General features: G+C 39.9%; 2 protein-coding genes and 1 long non-coding RNA gene across 3 annotated transcripts in view; 1 reads left to right on the plus strand and 2 right to left on the minus strand.

Moving 5' to 3' along the window:
- The window catches only part of hcn2b (hyperpolarization activated cyclic nucleotide-gated potassium channel 2b), a 48451-nt gene that overhangs the window by 14798 nt on the left and 8333 nt on the right, over positions 1-25320 (minus strand). The window contains exons 4-6 of the mRNA XM_085448128.1: positions 12491-12709; positions 1843-1989; positions 1298-1538 (exon numbers count right to left, since the gene is read on the minus strand). Of these exons, the coding sequence (XP_085304254.1) occupies positions 1298-1538; positions 1843-1989; positions 12491-12709 (607 nt within the window). The remainder of the gene's footprint in view (positions 1-1297; positions 1539-1842; positions 1990-12490; positions 12710-25320) is intronic.
- Positions 16021-18475, plus strand: LOC146680072 (uncharacterized). The gene is made up of 4 exons (XM_085449251.1): positions 16021-16525; positions 16667-16918; positions 17487-17576; positions 17750-18475. The coding sequence occupies exons 1-4, from the start codon at positions 16396-16398 to the stop codon at positions 18007-18009; spliced, it is 732 nt and encodes a 243-aa protein (XP_085305377.1). The 5' UTR covers positions 16021-16395; the 3' UTR covers positions 18010-18475.
- LOC146680073 (uncharacterized) lies at positions 18712-20278 on the minus strand. Its single transcript, XR_014918161.1, has 2 exons — positions 19771-20278; positions 18712-18981 (listed from the first exon to the last, which is right to left on the minus strand). It is a non-coding gene; the product is annotated as an uncharacterized LOC146680073 (long non-coding RNA).

Raw genomic sequence — 25320 nt, forward strand, 5'->3', positions numbered from 1 at the left:
TACCTTTTGTGCAATACTTTTGTAAATAGTCAACGGTGCAATAGACTCAATACTTGAAATGTGCAATTCACTTGTATTTTTATTTTTATTCCTATTTATTCTATTTATCCCCTTCGTATATTTTATTTATATTGTCTCTGTATTTATATATATGTGTGTGTGTATAACTCTGTAACTTCTGTCGGTGCTGTGCTTTTTTGGAAATCGAATTTCCCAGAGGAACCCACCCGAGGGATTAATAAAGTTCTATCTTATCTTATCTTATCTTATCTTATCTTATCTTATCTTATAAATGGCCCCATCATCTTCATTCTGCTGTGCTAATTAGGTGTTATTAATTAGGTGTGTGTGTGTGTGAATGGATGTGTGCATGTGCGTGCTGTGCAGTCATGTCACTACAACAGTGCTCTGGGCAGCTGGCACATCAACGAAACTGTGAGTGGACAGAGCTTCTGCAGAGGGCATCGGATGTTAAAAATGCAGCCCAAAGAGTCACGCTACAGGACCTAAAAAGTGTATGTTGGTGTGTGTGTGGGTTTATGCGTGGCAATAGTAGCACCACATGCTTCTAAACAGCCACAGAGGAACAACAACCTGGGAAAGTGGGACAGAAGTCGCCGTAAGGCTGAACAAGAAGTCCAAATAAAACATTGGGGTAGTTTTTTGTTTATCTGCAAACTGCAAAAGTAACACACACATCTGTGATATTACTGAAGTGTGGGGCTGTCAAACACAAGGCCCAGGGACCAGAAATGGCCTGACAAAGACGCCAATCAGGCCCATTGGACAGCTTTGGAAAATGTGAAAGAGAGCAGAGATTTTGGACTTTTAACTGTATTTTCATAGGTTTTACAGTATTTCCTACTGATAAAGACATTGTTAATCACACTACACCAAAGTAATTGAATAATAGATAAACAATACCAATTAAACTACAAAGCTCACTGCCTTTTCTAGGCAAAACATTCTCTGTAATTTTACATATTTAATTTTTGTGCCGACTGATTTCTGTCATTTGCTACAGCAGCATTTCTTTATCGTGTAGGAAAACTGAGATTTACTGTTGAAATTGCACATTAAATGAGATTACATTTGTAATGAATTATCTTTACACAGACAGAAAGGGGAGTTTTGCTGCTTTGGCCTACTTACGATCAAAGTGAGTTTTAGGTGGACCATGATGTAAAATGAGTTTTACATCCCTGCTGCAGTGGATTCTAGTGGGAAGTAAAGTGTAAATAACCCATAGAAGAACAGAAATGAATAGAACTAAGTAGATTACTGAGTAGTTACATACCTCCAAAGTAGGAGCCATCCATCAGCTTCATGCCAATGCTTCCTTTGGTCAGGACGCTCACCACCCCGTGCTGAATGAAGTACATCTTCTTGCCAATTGTCCCCTCTCTGATGATGTAGTCTCCAGGCTGAAATACTTCAAATCTCAGTTTGGTCAGCATGGCTGTCACAAAGTTGGGATCTGCGTTGGCAAACAGCGGCATGGAGGCCACCAGCTTACGGCAGTTGAAGTTGACAATTTCCTAAATGGCAACGGGAGATACAAATGGTTAATCTGCGCAGATTTTTAGCACAGGGATTTACAGTTAAAGATACAAACACGGGTTTGGTGATAGCTGTCTGAATTAGACCATTTTATAACTAAATACATACAGAGAAGGCTGGAAGTAATCGATTTTAAACACGGGGTTACATTTTTCAGATGAAACAAGGATAAATGACTATTTTATTGAATTTATTCCATCTTATTTCATCTGTGGAGGCATGTGTGTATTCACGGGTGAGTGAGTACATCACAGAAAATGTATGGGATTTTTTTTTTCATACCTCGCGCAGAGGCTCATTAAGCTCCTCCAGGATGCTCTCTTCATCAAACATCTTGCCCTGGTATCGGTGCTCATAGTAGTCATGGATTTTCTGTCGGAAGTCGGCTGGGAGTTTGTGGAATGACATGTACTGCTCCACTTGTTTGTACTGGAAGATGGAGAGAGGCATAGGAGAATATTAATGAGAATGAACAGAAGCATAAATCAATGAAAAGAGGATTCAGCAACTTTCTTGTTAATTTTGACACTTTGCAAAGTACGTCCGACTTTAAAGAATCACCACGGCCTTGATACAGAAGTTGCAGCAGCTGGAAAGACAATTCTCAAAAGACTGTTTCTTTGACTGTCCCCATTAGCTTCAGGTGTGCATGACCAATAAAGCAACTGAGATGTACAGCGCTGCACACACAGGGATCCTATGACCTATTTATACCTGGTAGCCATGGGAAGAAAATTGTGATGAAGTAGTTAAGGAAACATGACAGCTCTGTAAAGCCCATGAGGATTCCTCCCGCTCTGATGTGTTCAGAGAAGAAGGACGCTGTGATCATACATGCCAACTAAAGCCAGTTTCTCTCTCTCTCTCTCTCTGTCTAGTGATGCTGCTTTCACAAATGCTTTTTTTTTTTAAATGACAAATTTACAGAAAATACTATCAAGGTTTTCACCAAGGAAACGTGTTTTGTTGTTGTGCATTTCATTTTTCATGAAGAAAAAAAAAACGTGAAACAAATCTTCCATGATCTGTGAAGACTGAGGGGAAATAGGTAAATAATTAAGTGGAACTGGGCATTTGAGTGGAAAGAGTTTCTATTTAGAGAAAGGAAGATGTTTGTCACCTTTGCTTGATTAATATGTAATTATGTGGCTAGAAATAATCACGTGAAAACAGAGGTTGGCTTTGGCACATCGTGTTTGTTCACTGTAGAGTCAAATTGAACCCACTGATTCACACCATCGCGTATTCGGCACTGCAATGCTTGTCTGAAACAAATGCAGCCTGAATGTCCACTTTGTTGCTCTGTAACACATTTAATGCCTGGATTCCCTGTGAAAACAGAAGCTGCTGGACCTACTGCATAGCTTTTCCTATAATGTGAAATTGAAAGGCATGTTATTCACTGTACACAGACAGTTTTTGGATTGGCTTTACTTATTTATATCACAAATATCCATGATCCCATGGAGTTTCACATACCAGCTGTTGAGAATGGTGGGAATGAAAGAAACTGAAATCCCCCCAGCTTAGCACTCATTACATCAGAGAAGGTAAAAAGTCGAAACATCCAGTTAAAAATGTTAAAAGTGTTTATCTATATGTGCTTTTCCTAGTAAATCATCTTTACTCTTGATCAAAGATATAACTAAAGTACAAGTCTAATACTATGATCAATGAGAAGCTTGAGTAATGAATATGTTTGCATATTTGAAATGCAAAAGATAAGAAATGTGTCTCCAGCCCATGAATACACATTATTCTGAAGTTTAACTGATCTAGCAAATAAAAAAAATATAAAAATGTATCTAATAACAGATCTCTCTTCCCTCCTTGCTGTATAAAAAATATGTAAATCTCTACACTACACACGCTATTAACACCCTGAGGGCGAAAATGTGAGCATGTGATTTTGAAAAATAAGCCGATAAGATTACCCATGAAACCAGTGCAGTGCACTTCACTTCCTGTTATATCAGCAGGCACACCAACACAAAATGATGCATAAAGATGCAACATGCACACACAAAAAGGGAGAAAAAAAGACTCAAAGAAAATCATAAAAGTGGAGAATAATATTAATGAATCTCACAGAAAAGTTGCTCTAGAACTGTAATCAATACTGGCTAAAGAGAGTATGGCCCTGTGGATGGGGTTGCTTAATGTTACATAAGGCCCCTCTCTCTTTCCCTCCCAACTTTGTGTAATAAACACTGTGAGTCACACCTCTATAGAATAAACTGTCAGTGGAATGAGTAGTAGATTTTAGCCTGACGCTCACAGTTAGATTTAAAGGACAGCATGTATGGAGGGTCAGCAGCAGGAGCACTCACAGTGACCTTGCTTGTAGTGGTCAAAGACACATGCATTGGGAAGGATGGCTTGCTCTCCAGGAAATTACATTTTGCCACATTGTGAAGTGACATATGGCTTTGTGACTAAAACGCAGGCTTGACCCTGGTGGCATGGGTGTCACAGGAAATCACAAGATACTTTATGCAACACCTACTGTACTAGCTGTCGCAGTATGACATCATTTAACTGTTTTCTCTCCAAATATAAAGTGAATGGATTTGACAAAAACAACAACAACGACAAAAAAAACGTGGCTTTATGTAAGAATTGCAACAATGGCAGAAAGGAGTCACCTTTGGTCCTGTTTTCAGGAAAACATAATAAAGTTCTCGAGGCAGATGGACTGTTCTAAATCCGCTCCATCTGCTATAATCCATTCACAATATTTCTGTTTATTATTTCAGAGTTCCCTAATACTCTTTCATTCTCTTTCCTTGTAACTGTCTGGTATTATACTGTTCTGCGATGCAGGTACTCCACAAATAGATACATGTACATACATATAGTAATGAATTACCTTACATAGGTACATGATAAAATATATGCCATGTCTTAGGTAGATCGCCCACTTTAATGAACAGCATAATGAAATTACACCTGCAAAAACAATTTGATGCTTCCTCCTCTTTCTTATGTAAACTAATTTTAATCTCCATCTCTTTCAGTCTTAATTAATTGCCTTGGGTCTTGGTTAATTTAGCATGAAAGGCCAGTACTAAATGAAACCTTACAGGTTGTCTTCCTCAGCCATCTGCTCAGATTTTGAGCATATGCTGAAAGTCAACACATAATCCAAACAACGACAAAATGGTATCTATAAAATGGTATATACATAATGAAGGGGGATTCCTGCAAAATGAATGTGCCCTTCATGAACCTGATTTAAAAAAACGGTTTAACTTGACAAATTCCTTCCCGTTCACCATGTGTCAGTAACAATAAAGATTACGCCAACTTCCATAATATCTGACTCACTCAGTCAAGCGCAGGGATAAACGGGATGGCTCCAATTAAGTGTTGCCTGCCCAGTGATTCAGTATGTGACAGCTTCAATTAAACTAGAATGACAACTCTCTCGCGAGCTTGCTTCCTCGTTCTCCTACTACTTGAAATTGGTTGGTGAAGAAGCCGAGCTTTACTGCCTTTCTGATTTTCGCAGCATTAGACTCAGATTAGTGACTACGTCAGTCAAAGTTAGCAGGACAGGAGTGATGTTCAAAAGGCCTCATGCTTGAAGAAAAAGATGTTTATAAGTGAACAAGAAACAATTGATGGTCTCTCATGAGGATATATTAGGAAATGATGTTGTGGAAATGCAAAAGAACAAAGGGGAAAGATGGCCGGTGGCTGTTGTTTGAACTCGGTTAATGCTGTCAATCATGCTGGATAACAGAGACAATAGAAGGTGTATGAAAATCCAAGTTCATAGCCACATCCAGTTAATGCACACTTACAAATGTAATACTTGCCACTTAAGAGAGCAAGTTTTAAAAAAATTGAATACAACAGGGCTTGTTTTGTTTTCAAGTCTCAAGCAAAGATCATCATAATTTTTCAGTTTTATTTTGCCTGATCACTTCCTTTGTTTCTTTGTGTTAATACATAGCTTCCCGGCTTTCTTTACCCTGTTTATCTACCTGTGCTCTGATGTATATTTTACTTTGTTAATCACTTTGATGCCAGGTCTCTCTTGGAAATGAGATTTTTAATCTCAATGAGATTTTTTACCTGGATAAATAAAGGATTAATCACTTTCCTTGCATGTCTCTGTCAGTTTTACCTTTTTCTTTTTCTTTTTTATCCCTTATTCAACTTCTTGTGTGTATTTATAGTTTCCCTAAATATATCTGTGCATCTGTTTAAAGATTGCTCTTTCATCATTGTAATTGCCTTTGATTGTACAAACAAATACATCCACGTCAGGTGCAGATGATATGCTTCTGAATTGTAGTAATAATGGACTCTAAATTTACAAAGTGTGCCCAAGGAGAAAGATGACACTGAAATCAGGTTCTTCTGTAGGACTTGTATGAAGCAAAGTATTTTTTTTTTATAAAATTAAGTCAGAGAGTCTGGAGGTCATAGCTGCAGAAGTTGCACAGATTTTCTATTTTTTTGATTGGCCATAAAGCCCTAGTTGGTGGCTTGCAAGCATGATGCATGGCTGTCACTGTAAGCTGCCACAGAGGGAAAGGAGAAATTGAATTGGTGCTCGTATTAATGGGCCATGTCACTGAGAGTCATGGCATGAGATGTGACGGTCTTATATCTGTCTGTGTGTGAGCTGTTCTAAGTCTATAAAACCTAAGTCAATTTCAGCTGTACCCTTTTAGCTTTTGACTGAAGAGTGGAGACAGACCCATGGGTTATTATCATTATTACTGTTACTATAATAATAGATTTTAACATATTTCAAAAATTACACCGATAACACTGATTTCTTAATGGCACATAAGACTAACAAAATAGGATTACACATGATTATATCAAAGGATATAATTTACATTTTGACACAGATTCGCACCGCCTTCATGGATTTTTACACAAGTTTAGGTGTATTCATGGATGTTTAATTGATTACAGAAAGACTTTAACACGGAACCAGCAGAAGTCGCTGTTTAGCCAAACATTCGATAATGAGCGTCAACTGCAAAGGAGAGTCTGGCATTTCTCACTTTAAGCCTTGAGAAGTGTCTGTGAGCTCCACAAAGGGCAAGTAAGTGGATGCTAAGTAAAAATATTTTTGGGGGTCAAACTTCAGATGATGTAGATCTGATCTATCACATGCAAGAGATGGGTCCCAAGTTGTCCAGGTCAGGACTCAAGTGATTGTCTAGGTTATAAAGTGAGTAGTTCTTGAAGTCGCTGTTTGATGTGTTAAGGCCAAGTGCATCTCTGCTCATCATGTGAGTCCCCAGGGGTCACATCTTCCTCCTCTCACCACTGTTTGGACACACTGCTCCGTGGCTCTTTAGGGGAGGAAGTGATGGGGTAGGAGGAGAGGGAGTACAGTTACATAAGGGCTAATGCCCTCTGTCCATGTGCGGTGTCCGCTACCAGATGGTGTATTGCCCAACAGTCAAGGGCGAATGGACACATAAAACAGGGGAGAGATGGAAGAATGAAGACGGGAAGAGGGTTTTCAAAGATCCAGGGTCCAAGCACCAAAAGAACACTTCATGATATTTGACACTGTAAAAGTCAAAAGAATATCATCTAACAATTAAATAAAAAATTAAAACATGTTCTAAAATATTTATATTCTACTATTTTCTCTCTAAAATAACAGCAAATATCTGTAAAAGAATGAGACACCATTGTTCGGAGGTCTTGAGCAACCCCCCATATTGTTATATTTTGCAAGAACAATGAGTCAGTGAGTCCAGTGATACATTGAAATATAAGCAAACACAAATACAGTATTTGGTTTGCGCAATTCTTATAACAAACATGAAAGTCCATGTTTGGTTTGACCACCTTTATTCTTCAACACAGTCTAAAAGCTCTTAGGATGTTGGCTGCCTTTTGTTCCGTTCTCTGTCATGATCCCACGTTATTTCTATAAAGTTGAAGTCTGGGCTCCTGGAAGGCCAGTCCATGACTGATAGTGTTCCATTGTGTATGACTTTACAACACTGGTAGTGTGTTTGAGAAAATGAAGGTGCAGTAGGCATATTCCAGATGGGAATGCATGGTGGATCAAAGAAAGATGGTACATTTGCGCATTCAGAGTTACATTGACAATATTACGGAAGCGTAGAGCTGCCACCCAGGCAAAAGAAAAATACAAGTGTATCACGTTATAACGTGATACACTTGTATTTTTCTTTTGCCTGGGTGGCAGCTCTACGCTTCCGTACAATATCTCTAAAGCCTCTAGTTGAAATGCAGCCCCCAAACATGATATGGCCTCCACCGTGTTTTACAGATGACTGTTGTACTTCTCCCCTGACCTTGCCCTCCAGATGCATCTAGTTAATTCTTTGCTAAGCTGTCTGTTATGTGTAGACACAACATTGGTTCATCCCAAGAGTTAGATCCTTTTTTATGTTAAAATGATTAAATGGGGAGTTTGTATTGCATACTGCGTACTGCAAACACATGACGGACTATCATCATGTGACTATCACGTGGCCAGAAGTTCACCTCAGTGAAGTTATGAAAAGAAATAGGCAGATACACTAAATTTAAACCAAAATTAATGTTTTAAAAATTGAATTCAAACATCCTGACAGAAGCAATGGCTCTCTGGATCCATAGTCTTTGCTGTGAGCGGTTATCATTAAAGGTACTTTGTAGTTGCCATTTGCACCCAGCAACCTTAGATCTGTAGACTGCCCCACTCAAAGAAATCCATCACTAATTCAGCACCATCTTTTAAATCCACTTCTCAAAATACACTCCCGTAGACTTGCTTTTATGTGATTGCCTTTTGATCTTGCCAACTTTTAACCTTGCGATGCTTACCCATGCATTTAAAAAAAAAAAAAAATCTAATTTCATTTCACAGAGTTGTTTTTCCTTTTGATCATGTTTTCTATTTTTATTTCCCAGCTGCATTTTATTCTTTATTCATTTGTCTTTTCATTATTTAATTTTTGCCCTTTCTGCTTGCTTGTTATGAATTTTGTGAACTACATTTGGGCAATTGCTATTTTCAACGTTTCTCATTTTTGTTGTCATTATACTACCTCTTCAAAGGAGGTTATGTTGATTCTGCCCATGTTTGTCTGTTAGCAAAAAGCCAGAAAGGTGATTTCAATTGAATTTGCTTTGCATTTTTTTTGCCTTATTGGAATCAGTACTACACCACTCCCATTTGTACCTCAACACATCTTCGACCACCTTAAACTTTTTTCACCCTTTACTGAGCTTATTTGGTAGACATATACATGCTACTTTATTGTGACTGGGTTTCAGTTGGGCTGTTTTTTCATTAATGCCATAAATCTAAATAAGGCCATCTTGCATTAAACACAGATTACAGCCCTTTCTCTAACAGCAACTCAAGAGATACTGGGGAAAAAAACAGAAAGGGGAAATGAGAGTCTGACTCCATGCTGCAGTCTGCTTTGTGTCAGTTATATGTTTCTGTGTTTTATTAATGCTGTGACGTCTGTAGCTTCAATTCCTGCCGTCTTTCAGATCCACAATTCTTCCATGATGCAGAACAGTGAAATAATAAACAGCACAGCTAAACAGTGCAAGGCTGGACCGAGCCAACTTATCCAACATCCAGTCATTCGTGACTGTTTGTTCATCATTAACCACTGAACTAAACAGTGCATCACAGCGGTTCATAATACGTCCTGCCAACAGATAACAGGCTGGAGACAGAGCTATGAGCTGGAACTCGCCAAGCTGACAAAACAGATTCTTTTTGTAGGATAGTCTAAATGCTAGCAACAGCATTAACTTGTATTGACATAACACAAAGTCAACAGTTAGCGCTTGCATGCTGTGTCAAGACAGAAATGTCATAACTTCCGCACTAAGCATCTTCTCCTGTTTGCATGCACTGCCCAAAGAGAGATGTGGATCTGTTTACTGTGGGATGGAGTTTGACATGCTGGCATTTTTCTGCTTTTATCAGAGCTGACATATTGTTTGATTATTGGTCTGTTTATAATTTGGATCATAAATAGAGACAGTATGTGTGAGATAAGAGGGGGATGTTGTGTTAATGGGAAAGTGGTCATCAGTGCTTCCCAATGTTTTCTTTCTTTACAGCATATCCCTGTCAGATGAACAGTATTTCAACCAATATTTATATCTATAAGTAGTTTTATGGATTATGTGAGCAGTGTTTACCTGTTTTAAAGTTCTAACCTCTCTCTTAAGTATTTAAATGTTTTATCACTACTTTTAGCAAACTATATCTGCTTGCTTCAGTAAGTAGCTTTAAAACAATTGTTGGCATTGTGCTGATGTTGCAACTGGCTCGGGCTGATAGGAGGTACAGGGCAGTCCAGATGTAGCTAGTGGCAAAATCACTAAGGGTCAGTTTCATAGCAGTGTTGCTTTAATGTTTTTGTCTCCTAAAGATAAATGTGCAGACAGTGCTTACCACGTCTTAAAAGGAAATAAATGAGATGAACAAAAACATGCAATACGTTTCACCATATCATTATTTATTTAACAAAGCACTGAGCTAAAATGCAGAAGCAGCCGTGACTCAGGACCATTGTGGAGGAATTGTACCCAACTTTTATCTAGGTTTGTGAGCATTCATTTTTGCGCAGCTCTCTACCACAGCATTTCAATCTGGCTGAGGTCTAGGCCATAGCTGCACTTGTTTTTTTAATGTATGATATGCTATGTTTGGTTTTTGCCAAACAGAGAGGTGTGCGTTATGGCCTCTTTAGTCTTGTCTGTACAAACGACGTTGTTCTAGAAGTGTTGTGGTTAGTTCAGATGATGCTTTACAAATATAAGCTGTGCTTTCTCCTGGAAACCCTTCCTAATAATAATAATCATTTATACTTCTTCAGCCTTGTTGGCAATGGCAATTTTATTCATGCAATACATATTTCATTATACGCCAACTCAAACACGCTAAGTAAGGCTTGTAGACTCCGAGCTCTTGGGCTTTTCGCACTTTACCTGGGTGTAGGTTGAATTTCCTAGGGCGTCTACTCCTGGGAGGACTGGCAGCTGTGTTGAATGTTTTCCCATTGTAGAGTAATTAACTTCAGAATTGGCAATGGCCTTGCAACACTTTCCATATTGATGAGCAGCAGCAGCGATAACAGATTCTTTGAAATTATTATTATTATCTTTCCTCCATCACTTTGTGTCAACATGTCTGAATTCTGCAGAACAGCCAAAACTCTGTGTTTATAGAGATCCTCGCACTTGCTAATGATCAATTAATAAAGTGAGTGAAAATGATTTAATTTAATTTGATACACTTAACAAAGTTACCAAACACTTTATAAAGGAATAAAACTGTTGATTTCAAATCATTTCTTTATTATAATTCATTGTTTCACTTTTGGTAAATGGCCTGTATTTGTATAGCGCTTTACTAGTCCCTAAGGACCCCAAAGCACTTTACACATCCAGTCATCCACCCATTCACACACACATTCACACACTAGTAATGGCAAGTTACATTGTAGCCACAGCCACCCTGGGGCGCACTGACAGAGGCGAGGCTGCCGGACACTGGCGCCACCGGGCCCTCTGACCACCACCAGTAGGCAACGGGTGAAGCGTCTTGCCCAAGGACACAACGACCGAGACTGTTCGAGCCGGGGCTTGAATCGGCAACCTTCCAATTACAAGGCAACCTCCCAACTTTTGAGCCACGATCGCCCTATTTTACTAAATAGGGTCAATTCTGTGACCGTGCAATGTTTGCAGTTTATCATATCTGTATGGATCGGTATGGGATCAGATAGCATGAGACATCTTCACATCACCCAGTATCTAAGGAAACTAACAAGACACAGAGCACCAATAACACTGTCACCATTAAGAAAAAGCAGGAGCAAGCTCCCCTCCATGGTCTGCAGAGTCCTAAAGCTTTGATCTGCTGTTGTACAGAGACGACAGACTGGCTGAAGCCCAGTGAGCTGAACCCATGAATATCGAACTGATAGAGCAGAAGCTGTTCCTATCAAAATAGGTTGGAGCCAAATGAGCGACCCATCTCTGTTCATTAGTATGTGATAACCTTATCCATGTTGCTGTAAGGCACAAACTGTGAATTTTTATTTCTTTTTGGAGTCTCCTTATGAGATCAGAAAGGAACAGAGGGACCCCCTGATCTATGCCACCAGTGAGCTAAAGATAGACTGTGATAAACTCAACCCCCTTATTTTTTGTTGTTTATTTCAACAAAATACTAAAAATTACAGTATCGCTTGCAGTACAACTTGCTAACTCAGTTATGCTGTTAGATTTACCACACTGGTAAAGTGGAACTAAATTAAATTTTGCTTGTGTTGCTAACACCTGGGATAAATTGAATTTAAGAAAAAAATATCATCAGCAATCCTTTCCAGAAAAGGGGTCCCAGTAATCCAGGATAATCCACAAAAACACAGTCCACTGTTCTCAGGCAGATTATTTCCTCAGAAGGGAGAAACTGTTCCAAAGATGAGTGCAGATAGTGTGGTTTGAGGATTATTGATTTTAAAAGACATAAAATAAAATGTTTTAAAGTCCTGAAAATACGATGCCTCAGATCGAATATCAAGGGAAATAAAAAGCAAAACAATTATTTTGTGAACTCGCAAAAAAGTAGTTGTTTTGAGGGGGTCAGAATCTTCATTATATATCATCACCAAGCTGATTTGGCAAACGCGCTGGGAAACATTTGTCTATCCTAGGACTACAATATGCATTTTTATCTCACTTTTGCGTCTCCATCCACACATGAGTAAAAAATCTAGTGTCTCACCTTTCATGCAGTAATTAAACAGAGGCATTACAAACAAGAAAATAATACTTTTGTTAAAATATTAATATTAATACCAGCTTTAACTAACTGTCCCAAACATGTCTGCTTCACCTGAATTCCAGATTTTCCTTTTTTAAATGGTGATACACCAACGGTGAGTCAGAGCCCTACCTTTTCTTGGTACTGACGTCTAGATGAGTCAAGTGACTGGATGAGCGCGGTGGCATGGCCGATGAACATGGCATAGCAGGTGGCTCCTACAATCATACTGAGCATGGTCAGCCAGATGTCCGACATGCTCTCTGGGGCTTGTCTTCCATATCCAATGCACAGCATGTGGCTCATGGCTTTAAAGAGGGCAAAGGAGTACAGCTCGCTCCATGTGTCGTTCTGTAGAAAGAGATATGAGGGTAAGAATCAGTTTAGTAAACAAAATATAAGTTAAAGAAAAAAATATTGAAGAGATTGGAAAGAAATAAGAGAAATCAAGATCCTAGAATAACCTCCACTTTCATATTTTTGGTTTCATGCTTTGGCTTTGACACCTGAAACACTCTTCTTATCTTCTTTGCTGAAGATATACTGTTCATACACATTAGACTGATGCAAGAGAGGGTGAATTAAAGAATGAGTCATCTAAAGAGTAAGACATTCCTGTGGTCTGTGGTTCCGTGTGTGGTGATTGTTTCAGGTTTAGCCCAATCATCATCGTTGAAAAACATCCTCTCACCTTGGCTACGCAGAAGAAGATGGAAACACAGTGTTTGGTTAATGAGGAGCTCATACATCTACCTACTCCAGTGTGTCTTTGATTGGTTCTGGCACACTCATTCTACCTTAGGGTTAATTAGAAAGCCCTCCACAGGCACTACTGAACCTCACATCCTCCCCTCAAATGGTTGTATTCTCACACATACACACATGTACCACAGTATGTGTGTGTATGTGTGTTTCTTCTGCGGCTCCTCAACCTGTCAGCCACTGATTGACTACACATATTTTTCTCTGGCATTTGCATTAAATTTAAGATTCAAGTTCTGCTAGTTTTGGAAGAGGTAAAAAAGGATGTACTGGAGAAGGAATGCTGTCAGGTCTTTATAATTTAGCATTTTAAAGGTGATTTGGAGGAATGCAAATAAAGAAGATGAAATTTCAAAGGCACTTGGTCTCAAGGGATGGGGTTTACCAGAAACTCTTGTGCCCTTGTGTCACTCGGCCTGCTGATTTTGATTAGGGAAATAAACAGAGCTGTATAATCTGATGCAAAATACTAAAAGCAGCAGTTCTAAGAACCATCACTATGTCAGCTTTGTTATTTCTACACAATACCACCTTCCAACTACAATACTTCCTTTACTTTAATTCGTAAACATTAATCATTAAGCACATTAAAATAACAAATATTATCTGCAAACCCTGAGAATATATGAAAGTGCAGAGTTTGAGACTAATTGACAAATTATGGAGGTAGTGTGTAGGCAGTCCATTGACAGTCTGTGAGCAGACTGGTCATCTTCCTGCAGTGACTGCCCCCAGTGTCAGATATATATGCTACAACTTGTCTGCTATGTTTTGTTCTATTGGTCCATCAAAGTGAAATCAAGTGTTGGGAACAATAAAAAGTGTCCACTGCAGCGACTGTCTGTGCTGTAAATACAGATTTTTTAATTTCATCCTTAATGGTTTCTCCTTTTGCTCCCTTCCCTCTGCTCCCTTCTCAACCAATCAGCATTTGACTGCAACACAGCATCATCCGTTTCAAGGGATTTTGGAGGACTGCACAGGAGCTCGGTTGCAGTTGCTGAAAACCCCTCTCGTAAGCACTTCATAGGCAAATATCTCTGCAAATGGACACAACCAGGCTAGCATAAATTAAGCATAAGTCTCCCTGACTGCCACAGGTGGCGAACAGACGTGGAGTGGCCATCAGCATGTGGGCCACATTGCTGGTGAATAAGCAGCAGGAGCAGGGAGCCCCAAGGTGTTGAAATAAACACCCTCTTTCAGTCAGCTGCATGTATCTGCCTGTTTCCAGCTTATTCTCCTATAGTCAAATACATGTGTACATTAATATACAGTACACACTGTATTTCAACCGACAGAGCTTCACCGCAATATAAATATATTGATATTGACATTGAATGATATTACAATTTTTTTAATGATACAAAGTGCTCAAAAAACGAATAAAAACATATAAATAAACACTATTTGTATAAAAGATACTGTATACAATAAGTAATTACAAAGTCATCCATTCATACTCCTGGGTTACATCAGTTCATGAGCACATTCTATAAAATCATGAAATTGCCCCTAGCCTGTTTCTTTTTGATCTATACCACAACTCCTGATGATAAAATAGCTTATCTACTACTGCAGCATGCTATTGTGACATTTATAAGACATCATTACTATAAATTTACAGTCACTGGCAGTAGTTTTTTATGTTACTATCTTGGTACAAGCACAAGGGGTGAGAGTATAACTCATCTATGGGTGGAAGATGCAATACCCTGACTGTCTTTCATTATGGCCACGTGGCTGTTACTGAAAGCCCAGGTGTAAATTAGCGCATGCCGTGTTCCCAGAAATGATTTGGGCGACGTCATGGCTCATGTTGCAGGTAAGCTTTCTGTTTCTGATCTGATTGTCACACAAGTACATGACATAAGCACAAATGTAGGATGTATATGCATTACATGTGGCATGGCTACTGGTGCCAGACAGGCAATACCAGAAGTATTTCAGAAAGCGCTGATTTAGTGGTCTTTTCAATCATAACCAACAATAAGGTTTATACAGAATCATCTGAAAAAAATGAGTTATACAGTGAGCAGTGGGTCGCTGAACAAAAACCCTTATTTATGTCATAGGACAGAGGAGAATGGCCACATTACAGGAAGGTAAGTGTAACTTAAATTACCACTCATTATAAAAACATGTCAAACCTTGAAGCAGAGAGGCTAATGCAGCAGAAGACCGCACCAGGTGCCACTCGAGACTACAACTGACCCTGAGTTTGCTGTGACATTAGAATGGTATATGTAAACAACACAAGTGAAGGCCACATTGGCTAAAGATAGGAGAAGAAAGTGGAGGAACAGAAGAAGAAGTAGTATGGGGGTGGGGAAAAAAGTCGGGGATGAAGCAATCAGACATGCAGTGTCTACGACTGCTGCATTTGTAATGACAGACAACACCTGAAAGACAAAACAGAGGGAGGTAAACAAACAAATACACAGTTTTGCTGTGTGTAAACTGATGATGTTGAAATCTGCAGTTGTTTAAAAATGGCTCATCCACCTTCTGGAATGATCTCTCCAAAGCCCCGACCTCAACCCTAATGAAAACTTGTGGATTATCCTTAAAACCCGGATCAGTGCCAGGAAACCGACCAAAGAATGAACCCTGTCAATTCAGTCAAAAGGGGTGCTCAAATATCCAGCTAGATTTATGCCAGAACTTGTTGATGGCTACCAAAACTGTCTGACTTGTGCACCAGATTCATTTTTTTTTTAGTCATTAAAGATGAATGCTGTTCAATTATTCCATCCTGGAAAAAGAACACTTCAAAGAAATCGTTAAAAGCCCAAACATTACCCTGACATTCATGCCCATCATGAGTGGATGTAAACTCCTGATCACAAATCTATGAAAGTTAAACGTATGCCTGAGGTTTTGGCTCACAGGGTTTACGGTGTGTTCACACCGAACGCGATGGACGCGAATAGAGCGTCAGGTTTACATGTAAAGTCAATGGAAAGGCGCGATGACGCGCGATTGCGGGTCCCGCGAAAATTCGGAAGCAGATTTGCGTCGCGAAAACGCCAAAACGCGTGAAACGCGCGTCAGTGTAGCGCGTCAGGCGCGTTTGACGCGCGAATAAAACCACGCGCGTGAGTTTTTGTGTTGCACTTTGTGCATACGCGCGTTTCGCGTCTACCGCTCGAGTTGGAAAAATCTGAACTCCAGCGTCAAATCGCGCCGCGACAACCAATCAGGAGCCTGGTGACGTGGCTGTTACCTAGGTCAAAGGGGCAGATCCAGCCAAAGCCCTTCATTCTTCATTCAGTATGGAGGAAAAGCTGATCAGCGCCGTGGCTAACCACCCCGAGCTATATGATGCCAGCTCCTATTTCTACCGAGACAGGAATAAAAAGGACCTAGCTTGGAGACACATAAGTGAGGAGATCGGGCAACCTGGTAAGTTCATTCCTTCTTCTTTTTAATTTTCAGACTGACCCGATGAAGCCGTGCAAAAGCTAGCAAGCGCGCCTACTGTCCCGCGATTTTCCCACTGTTGTACAAATACCTTTCCGCTAACCAGATAATGCGTTTATTCAGAGGACATCTGCAGGAGAAAGTGGAAGAGCCTCAGGGACACATATAATAAGGAGAAGAGGTCAGAGAAGGAGAAGAGGAGTGGGTCTGCAGCAGGATCGGGGAGGAGATGGAAGTTCTTCGCGGTCATGGGGTTTCTGGACCCCTTCCTCACCCCGCGGGAGACCAGCGGTAATATGGTGCGGACCGTGGAGAACTTCTCCCCCGAGGACCAGGGACAGCCCGAAGAGGCAGCAGGGGAGTGTCAGTCAGAAGGTATGTTTACAATTAATTAATGTAGGCAGTTAATTTATGCGTGTTGTCATACAGGAATATATTTTGTTTATTAATAAACAGTATAAAGTAGTCCCGCTGTTCATCCGTCACTGCCTCGCCTTTTCGCTGATTTTTTTTATTGCACCGTACAGCTTTCAACGATGCGCATTGCATTCTGCAGCCCAAATGACAAATCTCCTCCGTGTCGTGTCTCCTGCGCTTGCCAAACTTATCATGTTTGGTTTTGATAACCATCACTTCAAATAGAAAAAAACAGCACAAAAACACTCATAACTATGACCCTCATTCGGAAATAGACACCTGCACCGGGAGCGAAAAAGGCGCACGAAAGTGGCGCCGCAGACGGAGAAAAAGCGCTGCATAATACTTTTACGTTTTAAAATCGACAAAGGTTTGCACTTTGAGAATCAACTTGTGAGAACTGTGACTACTGTTCATGTGCTGCAATAAATGGGAGACCACTGTATATAATAATAAGTATATAATAATATAATATTCTCTATGACTATTGTCTTCAACCTGTTAACATTTAATATTGTCTTGATAGAGTCAAGTTATCATGCAGCAGAGTCCTCCCCTGTTGCTTCTCCTGACTCCCCAGTCCCTGGTCCCTCCACTCCTGCTGCTGCACCCACAGGTATGAACATCAAGCACTGATAGCTTTTTACTTGCTTGGATTCCCTTGTGATCACCTTTACTAAATATCTACAACCAATCTGTTCATATCCTGTTTTTTTTTTCAATTTTGAAAATGACAATCTAGTAGCAGCCTTCTCATTTCTTTGTGGTGTTTTGTTCTGTTTTTTACAGGCCCACAGAGGAGGAGAGCTCGAAGGCGGTCGAGGGAAGGGTCCCAGGATGGTCCATCGGCGGTGGAGCTGGCTATCCTGGAGTCCCTAAAGAGGCCACGCCCGTCTGCAACAGAGTATTTCCTCCTCGGCCTTGTTCCTGCTCTGGAGAGCATGCCGCCTCAGACACGAGAATTCGTGAAATTCCAAATTCATAAATTAGTTTTTGACAACAGCACAGCTGTGCTAAATTTGGAAACATTGGACCCTAATGATCAGTAGTTTTCTGATGAGGCAGCAGCTCTCCAGGGCAGAAACAATGTTCTTATTCTTCTCCTCCTTCTCCCCTGAGGCTCTTCCACTCCAAGCTGGGTCCTTTTTATTCCTGTCTCTCTGTAAATAGTTAAATTTCATATATTTATGTTGAATCTTTTTATTACTGAATTTATATATTTTATCAAATAAACATTTATAATGACAAATGTCTCTGTTCTACTACACAGCAAATATTGGCACCCGACTTGACACAAGTAGAATTTATTTCATATTATACTAATGACAAAATATACTGATACAGTGGGATGCAAAAGTTTGGGCAACCTTGTTAATAGCCATCATTGTCCTGTACAAATCGTTATTTGTCACAATTTAAATTGTCAGTTAAATACATCATATAGGAGACACACACAGTGATATTTGAGAAGTGAAATGCAGTTCACTGGATTTACAGAAAGTGTGCAATAACTTTACACTAAACAAAGCAGGTGCATATATTGGCAACACATAAAAAGAGAAATAACATAAATATGTAGTGTATATCAATGTGTGTGTCTCCTATATGATATATGTAATTGACATTTTTTACTGTAACCGATTCATACAGGAAAATAATGACTATTAATAAGGTTGCTCAAACTTTTGCATCACACTGGTTATAGGAACATAGTGAAGACAAGTTACTTAAGAGAATAAAGAGAGGTTAGGTTATTTTGGAGTAGAGATCCATTTATTAAGAAAATTTTAAAAAGGAGAAAGTTCCCTTGTAGTTGTGGAACATGGATCCTGAGTTGGGGGGTGCCTTCGTCTGGACGTGCTTCCCATCCAGAGCTCCACAACAGAGGGGGAAGTTCCAGCGCTCCTGGAATCCCTCTGCGATGGACCGCCAGTCTTCAGTTGAAGGCACAGCCGTGAAATCGTCCACTAGACAGTCCCAGATGGCCGTCGCTACCTGGGGGATGATCTGGCTCACCATACCTATGACACCACAGCCATGCTATCATTCAACCACTGAACTGATAACAGCATAAATCGAATTAAATTAAATCGGGACTTGATGAGACCATCTGAGTATCACTAGAAATATTATAAACAGTACCAGTTTGCTATCGGTAAACACCGAGAGCATTCACTGTTAGCATAGCACATCCATGTTAGCAGTGTATAAACGATAGTTTATACACGCCGACAGCATTCACTGTTATAGCACATCCATGTTAGCAGTGTATACACGATACACTGCTAACATGGATGTGCTATGCCATCAGTAAACGCCGACAGCATTCACTGTTAGCATAGCACATCCATGTTAGCAGTGTATAAACGATAGTTTATACACGCCGACAGCATTCACTGTTAGCATAGCACATCCATGTTAGCAGTGTATAAACGATAGTTTATACACGCCGACAGCATTCACTGTTATAGCACATCCATGTTAGCAGTGTATACACGATACACTGCTAACATGGATGTGCTATGCCATCAGTAAACGCCGACAGCATTCACTGTTAGCATAGCACATCCATGTTAGCAGTGTATAAACGATAGTTTATACACGCCGACAGCATTCACTGTTATAGCACATCCATGTTAGCAGTGTATACACGATACACTGCTAACATGGATGTGCTATGCCATCAGTAAACACCGACAGCATTCACTGTTAGCATAGCACATCCATGTTAGCAGTGTATAAATGGATGGTTTAGCATATATTAGCACAGGTATCAATAAAGGACTACCGTATTGACCACTTTTACTAACCTCAGGCAGACGGACAGGCGCTCTGCAGGTGGGATTGAGCGCCTGTAATTGGTGTCTAGGCGGGCGATTCTGGGACCGACACGGGAAAGCAGGTCCTCAAACTGGCCGGGTGACAGACGATGATATCGCTGGAATCTGCCGTCATCCAGGCGCAGCTCCTGGAGCAAATGGTGAAACTCACCAAACTGCTCACGCGCCTGGAGGACCTGATGGACCCAGGTACGGCGAGGACGTCTTTTACGCTGCTGCTCTGCTCTCCACAGTACATAGAGAAGGGAGACTCTCTCTTCAAGCGCTAGCTCGATAGCTGCCATCTTGCAAAACCAGGTCTGGCACAACTCCCTCCCACATTCCTCCCACATTTCCGGTTCACGCGCGTCACGCGCGTCAAAATATCATATTTTGACGCGCGATGGATTTTTCTTGGACACGCGTTGAGACGCGAATGTACACGCGTCAAATTAGGGGCGTTTGGGGCGTTTTATTCGCGTCCATCGCGTTCGGTGTGAACACACTCGTACATATGCTGACACGTGACAATCCTCCTAGGTAACAGTGAAAACAGAAAATTAGGAGAAGCATCGTGGGTCCTCTAAACACACAGCAAAACTCATTCTGAGGCATACGATGCTTTAGAGATAAAGGTGGCATTTCGTGATGCGTGCTATTTTGCAGTCTTGAGAACAAAGAAAGTGAATAATCATGGCATCCTCAGTGTTGAACTGTTCGCTCGCATGTGACTGCATGACCAAGAAAACCCTCTGAGACGAGAGCAACACACACACTGACCAGCTGCAAGCAGTTAGCATGTGTTCAAGTTTGTGATAACAAGTGATTAAAACTGACACAGTGCACAGCTGTCTGTTACTATTGAAAATTACAACCTTCATAATAACACAATAAACTAATTCTACAGAGATACCACCCTATGTGAGGGTGGAGAGTGAGATGGGTGGGACGAATTAAATTAGCGCTTGTGTTCATTTTATTCGCTATCAGTCTTCACTGAGCAACGCCGATGATCGCTAATTGTACATAATACATTTAGAGGAGAGCACAAAGGGAGTATGGGACATCTATGATGCACGATGGCGTAATTATAGAATAGTGGGTGTACGTGCATGCTGGCACACCCGGCTGGGTGTACGAGGTGTTTGGCTCACAGCATCTATTCAGCTGTATGAGTGCTGAACATCTCTTAAACACACTGCAGTCCCTCTCTCTGAAAGTCTACAAGTGACAGAGGGAGTTTGGTTTGGTTCAAAGAGCCTACATTTAAAACTTTAATATGTAAAGTTCCATGAAAGTGCTTGTTAACAATGTAAAGATTCACTATTTAGAAGCAGTGGGTCCATGTTTGTATTTATTATTCAAATGCAAATGAGTCCAGAAAGTTGCAAGATGTTTTGGTGTCTGCTTGAATTACGTAACAGTATTAATTAAGAACGCTGACTGTAACAGCACAGCGTAATGTGTTTGATTAGAGTGTTCATGCATAAAGCTACTGTAGCTTCAGCGTGTCAGAGATAAATGATGGACTAACGAGGAAGACGCCAGATCAGATGAATGCTAAATCACAGGTTTTAATTTCTAATTTTATTTAATTTCTTTCCTTAATTAAACTACAAGCTTTTCATTCAGCATCAGGTGTGGGGCAAGTCACCTAAGGGTGAACCAAATGCAGTATTTTTTTATTTTCTGTTATTTGCTTCACTTACATGCTGTGATTTTACTTTAATATTCAGAGATTTTCCACGATTAAAGCCTGACGTTTCTGGGGGGAAATGCAGCTATTCCACAAAATTAAACTGGCGTCACCAATCTTGTTTTGTAAAAATGTAAAAAGCTGACGGACAAGCACAGCAAATATGATTCAGTATCTTTAATGTTTTTAAAATCCATATGAACATTCTTGAAATATTTCAGTGTAAACCAAACTGGTGGGACTGACATCCCCCAAAGCCATACTAGCCATCTACTAGTACGGCTACAATTTATAGGAATAGCCCATTAAAGGAACGCTTGTGATGTATGTGTCAATAATTCAGATTTTATGTTTCAGTCTGGTTTATTGAAGTCATACTCCTGTGTATTGTTTAATTGACTTTGTTGAATGTGAAATGAATGCCTGTAAATTATATGTCCAATTGAAATGATCTGTAAGAAGAATTTGCCTCTGTGGATCGAAGCTTCCTGCTCAATAAGCTCTTATTATTGGATTTTGGGTTTATTAGCCTTTATGTGGAATTTCTCCTTTGACAAATATGTGGAGGGAGAGATTCAGAATCATATTCACAATGAAAAACCCTCCACACAGATAAAAATGATCCACTTACTTGCTGGCTATGCAAGCAATATTTAATCTCTTCTCTTTAGCTCTCTGTCTCTCTACATATATATATATATATACATATATATATATACACACATATATACATATATACATATATACATATATATATATATACATATACATATATACATATATACATATATATATATATATATATATATATATATATATATATATATATATATATATATATATATATATATATATATATATATATATGTATATAAAACTGATATAATGTTTGTATTGTATGTGGACGGGAGAAGATCACAGCTGCCATCTATGCGCATTCAGCAAAACTGCAAAACTTGCCATGCAAGTCTAAGTTTTCTGAGGTTACAAATTACAGGTGGACTACAGTGATTGATAGTACTTTAAGTTCGCACGGAGTCTTTGCTGAAAAGAAATAAGGGTTCAGTCAGACCATCGGGTCCTCTAACAAACCCCACCTGCGTGGGCTGTATCATTTGGAGGATCCGGTCTCTAAAGTGAGATGCAGCTGTAGTATTCACAACTGCTGTTTGTGTGCAGCCATGTGCATCCAGAGATTCTGTCTAGTTAATGATGCAAGCTGTGGCCATATGAGTCAAGCCCAAAAGCATCTATTCTGTTCTCGACCAAGTACAAGTTTCAAGTTCGGTTGTTTAAACACTGACAATAAAAAGGAGAGGAAGAATAATTCTGCAGGGCTTCGAGACATTTTTAAGAGACATTTGCTTTGCTGTTTTGTTTTTTAGCCTTGGTAGCAACACAAGTCTGTGGATGACAATGTGATTAGTCACTCTAACAAATGGGTTGGGCCACAGTTGTCTTCCCCACCCCACAAAAGGAACTACATTCTCAAACCTATGAGATTTCTTAGTTAACTCAGCTCTCAGTCTCTGACATGCATTGTACAATATGATGCTATAGAAGGCATATTCTACTTATTTATACTGATCTTAAAAACTGAGCTGAATTAAAGGAGCAATCAGTCTCATTTTGGTGTGCAATTTTCTTATATTCATCTCTCTTTTTGCAGATAGGTTTCAGAAAAATATAAGTATTCCAACAATTGCTCATCCTAAGCATATTTCAAAAGCTTTTCCTCCCACATTTAGATTTCTAACCAACTATGGGATACACTTCAGGTTACACTGAGGTTTGTATTTATGTATTTATTTTGAAGTTTGCCTTCATTATAAAGTAAAGCAGCAAAGAGCATTCACTGCTTTTTACTACACGGCTAAAAATGACAAGACAACTTTTCTTCATAAAATGGGGTTGGTTTCACCGGGGCAACTTGGCCCACAAAGACTGCAGCCCCAACCAGCCTGTGAGGCTGTTTTTTCCTTTTCTATTTTTTTAGCTAGCTACAACATGACTTGACCTTGCAAGAATTTTTAATCCTCTTCAACAAAAATACATGTCTGTGGGCTGCAACAGTCACTCTGACTTAAAAATGCATTTAATTAGCTAAACTTTGTCAATTGGTTTCTTAAAGTCTCTCTGTTGTATTGCCTGCTGTAAATAGCACCACCCACTTTAACTTTTCTTAAAAATCTGTACCAAATTAGCACTGAGAGTGGCTGTCAGGTCATACACAGCAGTTATTATTCACACACATATGCAACATTTCCACACACAGACCTCACACAGTAACTGTCCATTATTTTTATATGCACTGACAGGCCTGTTTGCCGGTTCGGTCACTTCAGAATGAATGGAGGGCCTCGTTATCAACTTCCAAAGCATGAATGTTTCTTGAAGTGCATCTCTGTGTGCCTCAATACAGTGCAAATGCATAAATAGGTTCTCACAAATTGGTGTTCTGTTGCAGTTACAGCAGCTCTTCTGCTTCTCCAGTTATAAAGAAACGCAGTTCATTTTTGATGCAGAGAAAGAAGTCGAGAGGAAAAGAGCGTCTTTATTCTAATGCCATTGATATAACAGCCAATCAGGCCAAGGGAGATGGAACAAAACCACCTGTCATCTTTCACATAACAGAGAGTCACTTACATAACAGACCACGATCATCTGGTCTCTTGATCACTCTGCAGCAGGAGCCTGATTGTCGACTTACAATAAACACCACTGTCTGCTGCAAGAGTATCTTTTCCCTTATTGAGTGTTAAGAGGCAGAGATGAATACACTGCAGAAAAAAAACAGTCTGAAGGAGGATATTTTGACTATCACTTAGTTATACTGTACTATATATCACATGCACACAAATCTCAGCCAAACACAACACATCTATATAAAGGGACATGTATAAAAATGCACATAAGAATAGCTACTGAAGAAACGAGTCCCATGTTTTTCTCAGGAATGGCTTTCTTGCCCTATTTCCATAACCCTAAATGTCCAGTGCAGGCAGGCAGCCTGTCAGCCCGAGGAGGCACGAGGATCATTTAACGCTGGATCTCTTACTCAAAGCAGCTCTGAAGAAGATGTGACCTTGATTACCCTGAAATGGCAGTGACAGGGCACACCAGGCAGCCACACCCACATGTGTGCTCGCTGGCATTATGGCAGCGAGCTTGGAAAAAGGCACAAGCCCTAAACAACACACGTCATTCTGGAAAACTGAATGTATAAGGAAGGAGATATCAGCGAAAGAAGAAGTGGGGCATGAAGGATAAAAGAGTCACTGAAAAAGCAACATATAAAGCAATTTTCCATACATACAAATCCATACATTCAAGAAAGAGAGATAGAGGAAATAGGATGGCCAGAGATGAAACTAGAAAGAAAGGGATGGAGTGACAGAGAAGTAACAACAATCTCCCCTAGGGTCAATTGGTGTGAGATCCATCTGTTCCTAGAGATCACACACACTCATAACAGAACACACCTATTCATGTAAACACCATAGCACCATAGTACACAGTGTATTTCAGGGAACTGAATGCCAAAAATCTCTGTGCCAAAATTAGAAGGTTTTCTTCCAGCATATCAAGCATTTCTCAGCTGCAGCAGAGTCAGCCAGTGCCTGACAAAAGCATAAAGAAGGAATTATCCGGTATGCTGAACTTCCTTAGAAGAAGGAGCAAAAGATGTAATGTTCCCCATAAAAAATGGTTTCAAGACAGTTACAGTTATGTGGAGAAATAAGCATCCGGCAGCCAACCAATGACGTCTTTTAGCTCTGTCAGATAATTCGATGGTTTCTAGGACTGTTGATATTGCTGTCAATTAATTAAGATTAAGACTATTT

The sequence above is a fragment of the Copadichromis virginalis genome, linkage group LG23 (assembly GCF_057382275.1).
Source record: "Copadichromis virginalis isolate Kocher_CV1m ecotype Utaka linkage group LG23, C_Virginalis_male_GT1.1, whole genome shotgun sequence".
Classification (NCBI taxonomy): domain Eukaryota; kingdom Metazoa; phylum Chordata; class Actinopteri; order Cichliformes; family Cichlidae; genus Copadichromis; species Copadichromis virginalis.

Excerpts from the sequence above, each read along its gene's own strand:
- LOC146680072 (XM_085449251.1), top strand. The coding sequence starts at position 16,396 with ATGGAGGAAAAGCTGATCAGCGCCGTGGCTAACCACCCCGAGCTATAT. Across the intron at positions 16,919-17,486 it reads AGGGGAGTGTCAGTCAGAAG|AGTCAAGTTATCATGCAGCA; the intron begins GTATGTTTACAA and ends TTGTCTTGATAG. Across the intron at positions 17,577-17,749 it reads TCCTGCTGCTGCACCCACAG|GCCCACAGAGGAGGAGAGCT; the intron begins GTATGAACATCA and ends TGTTTTTTACAG.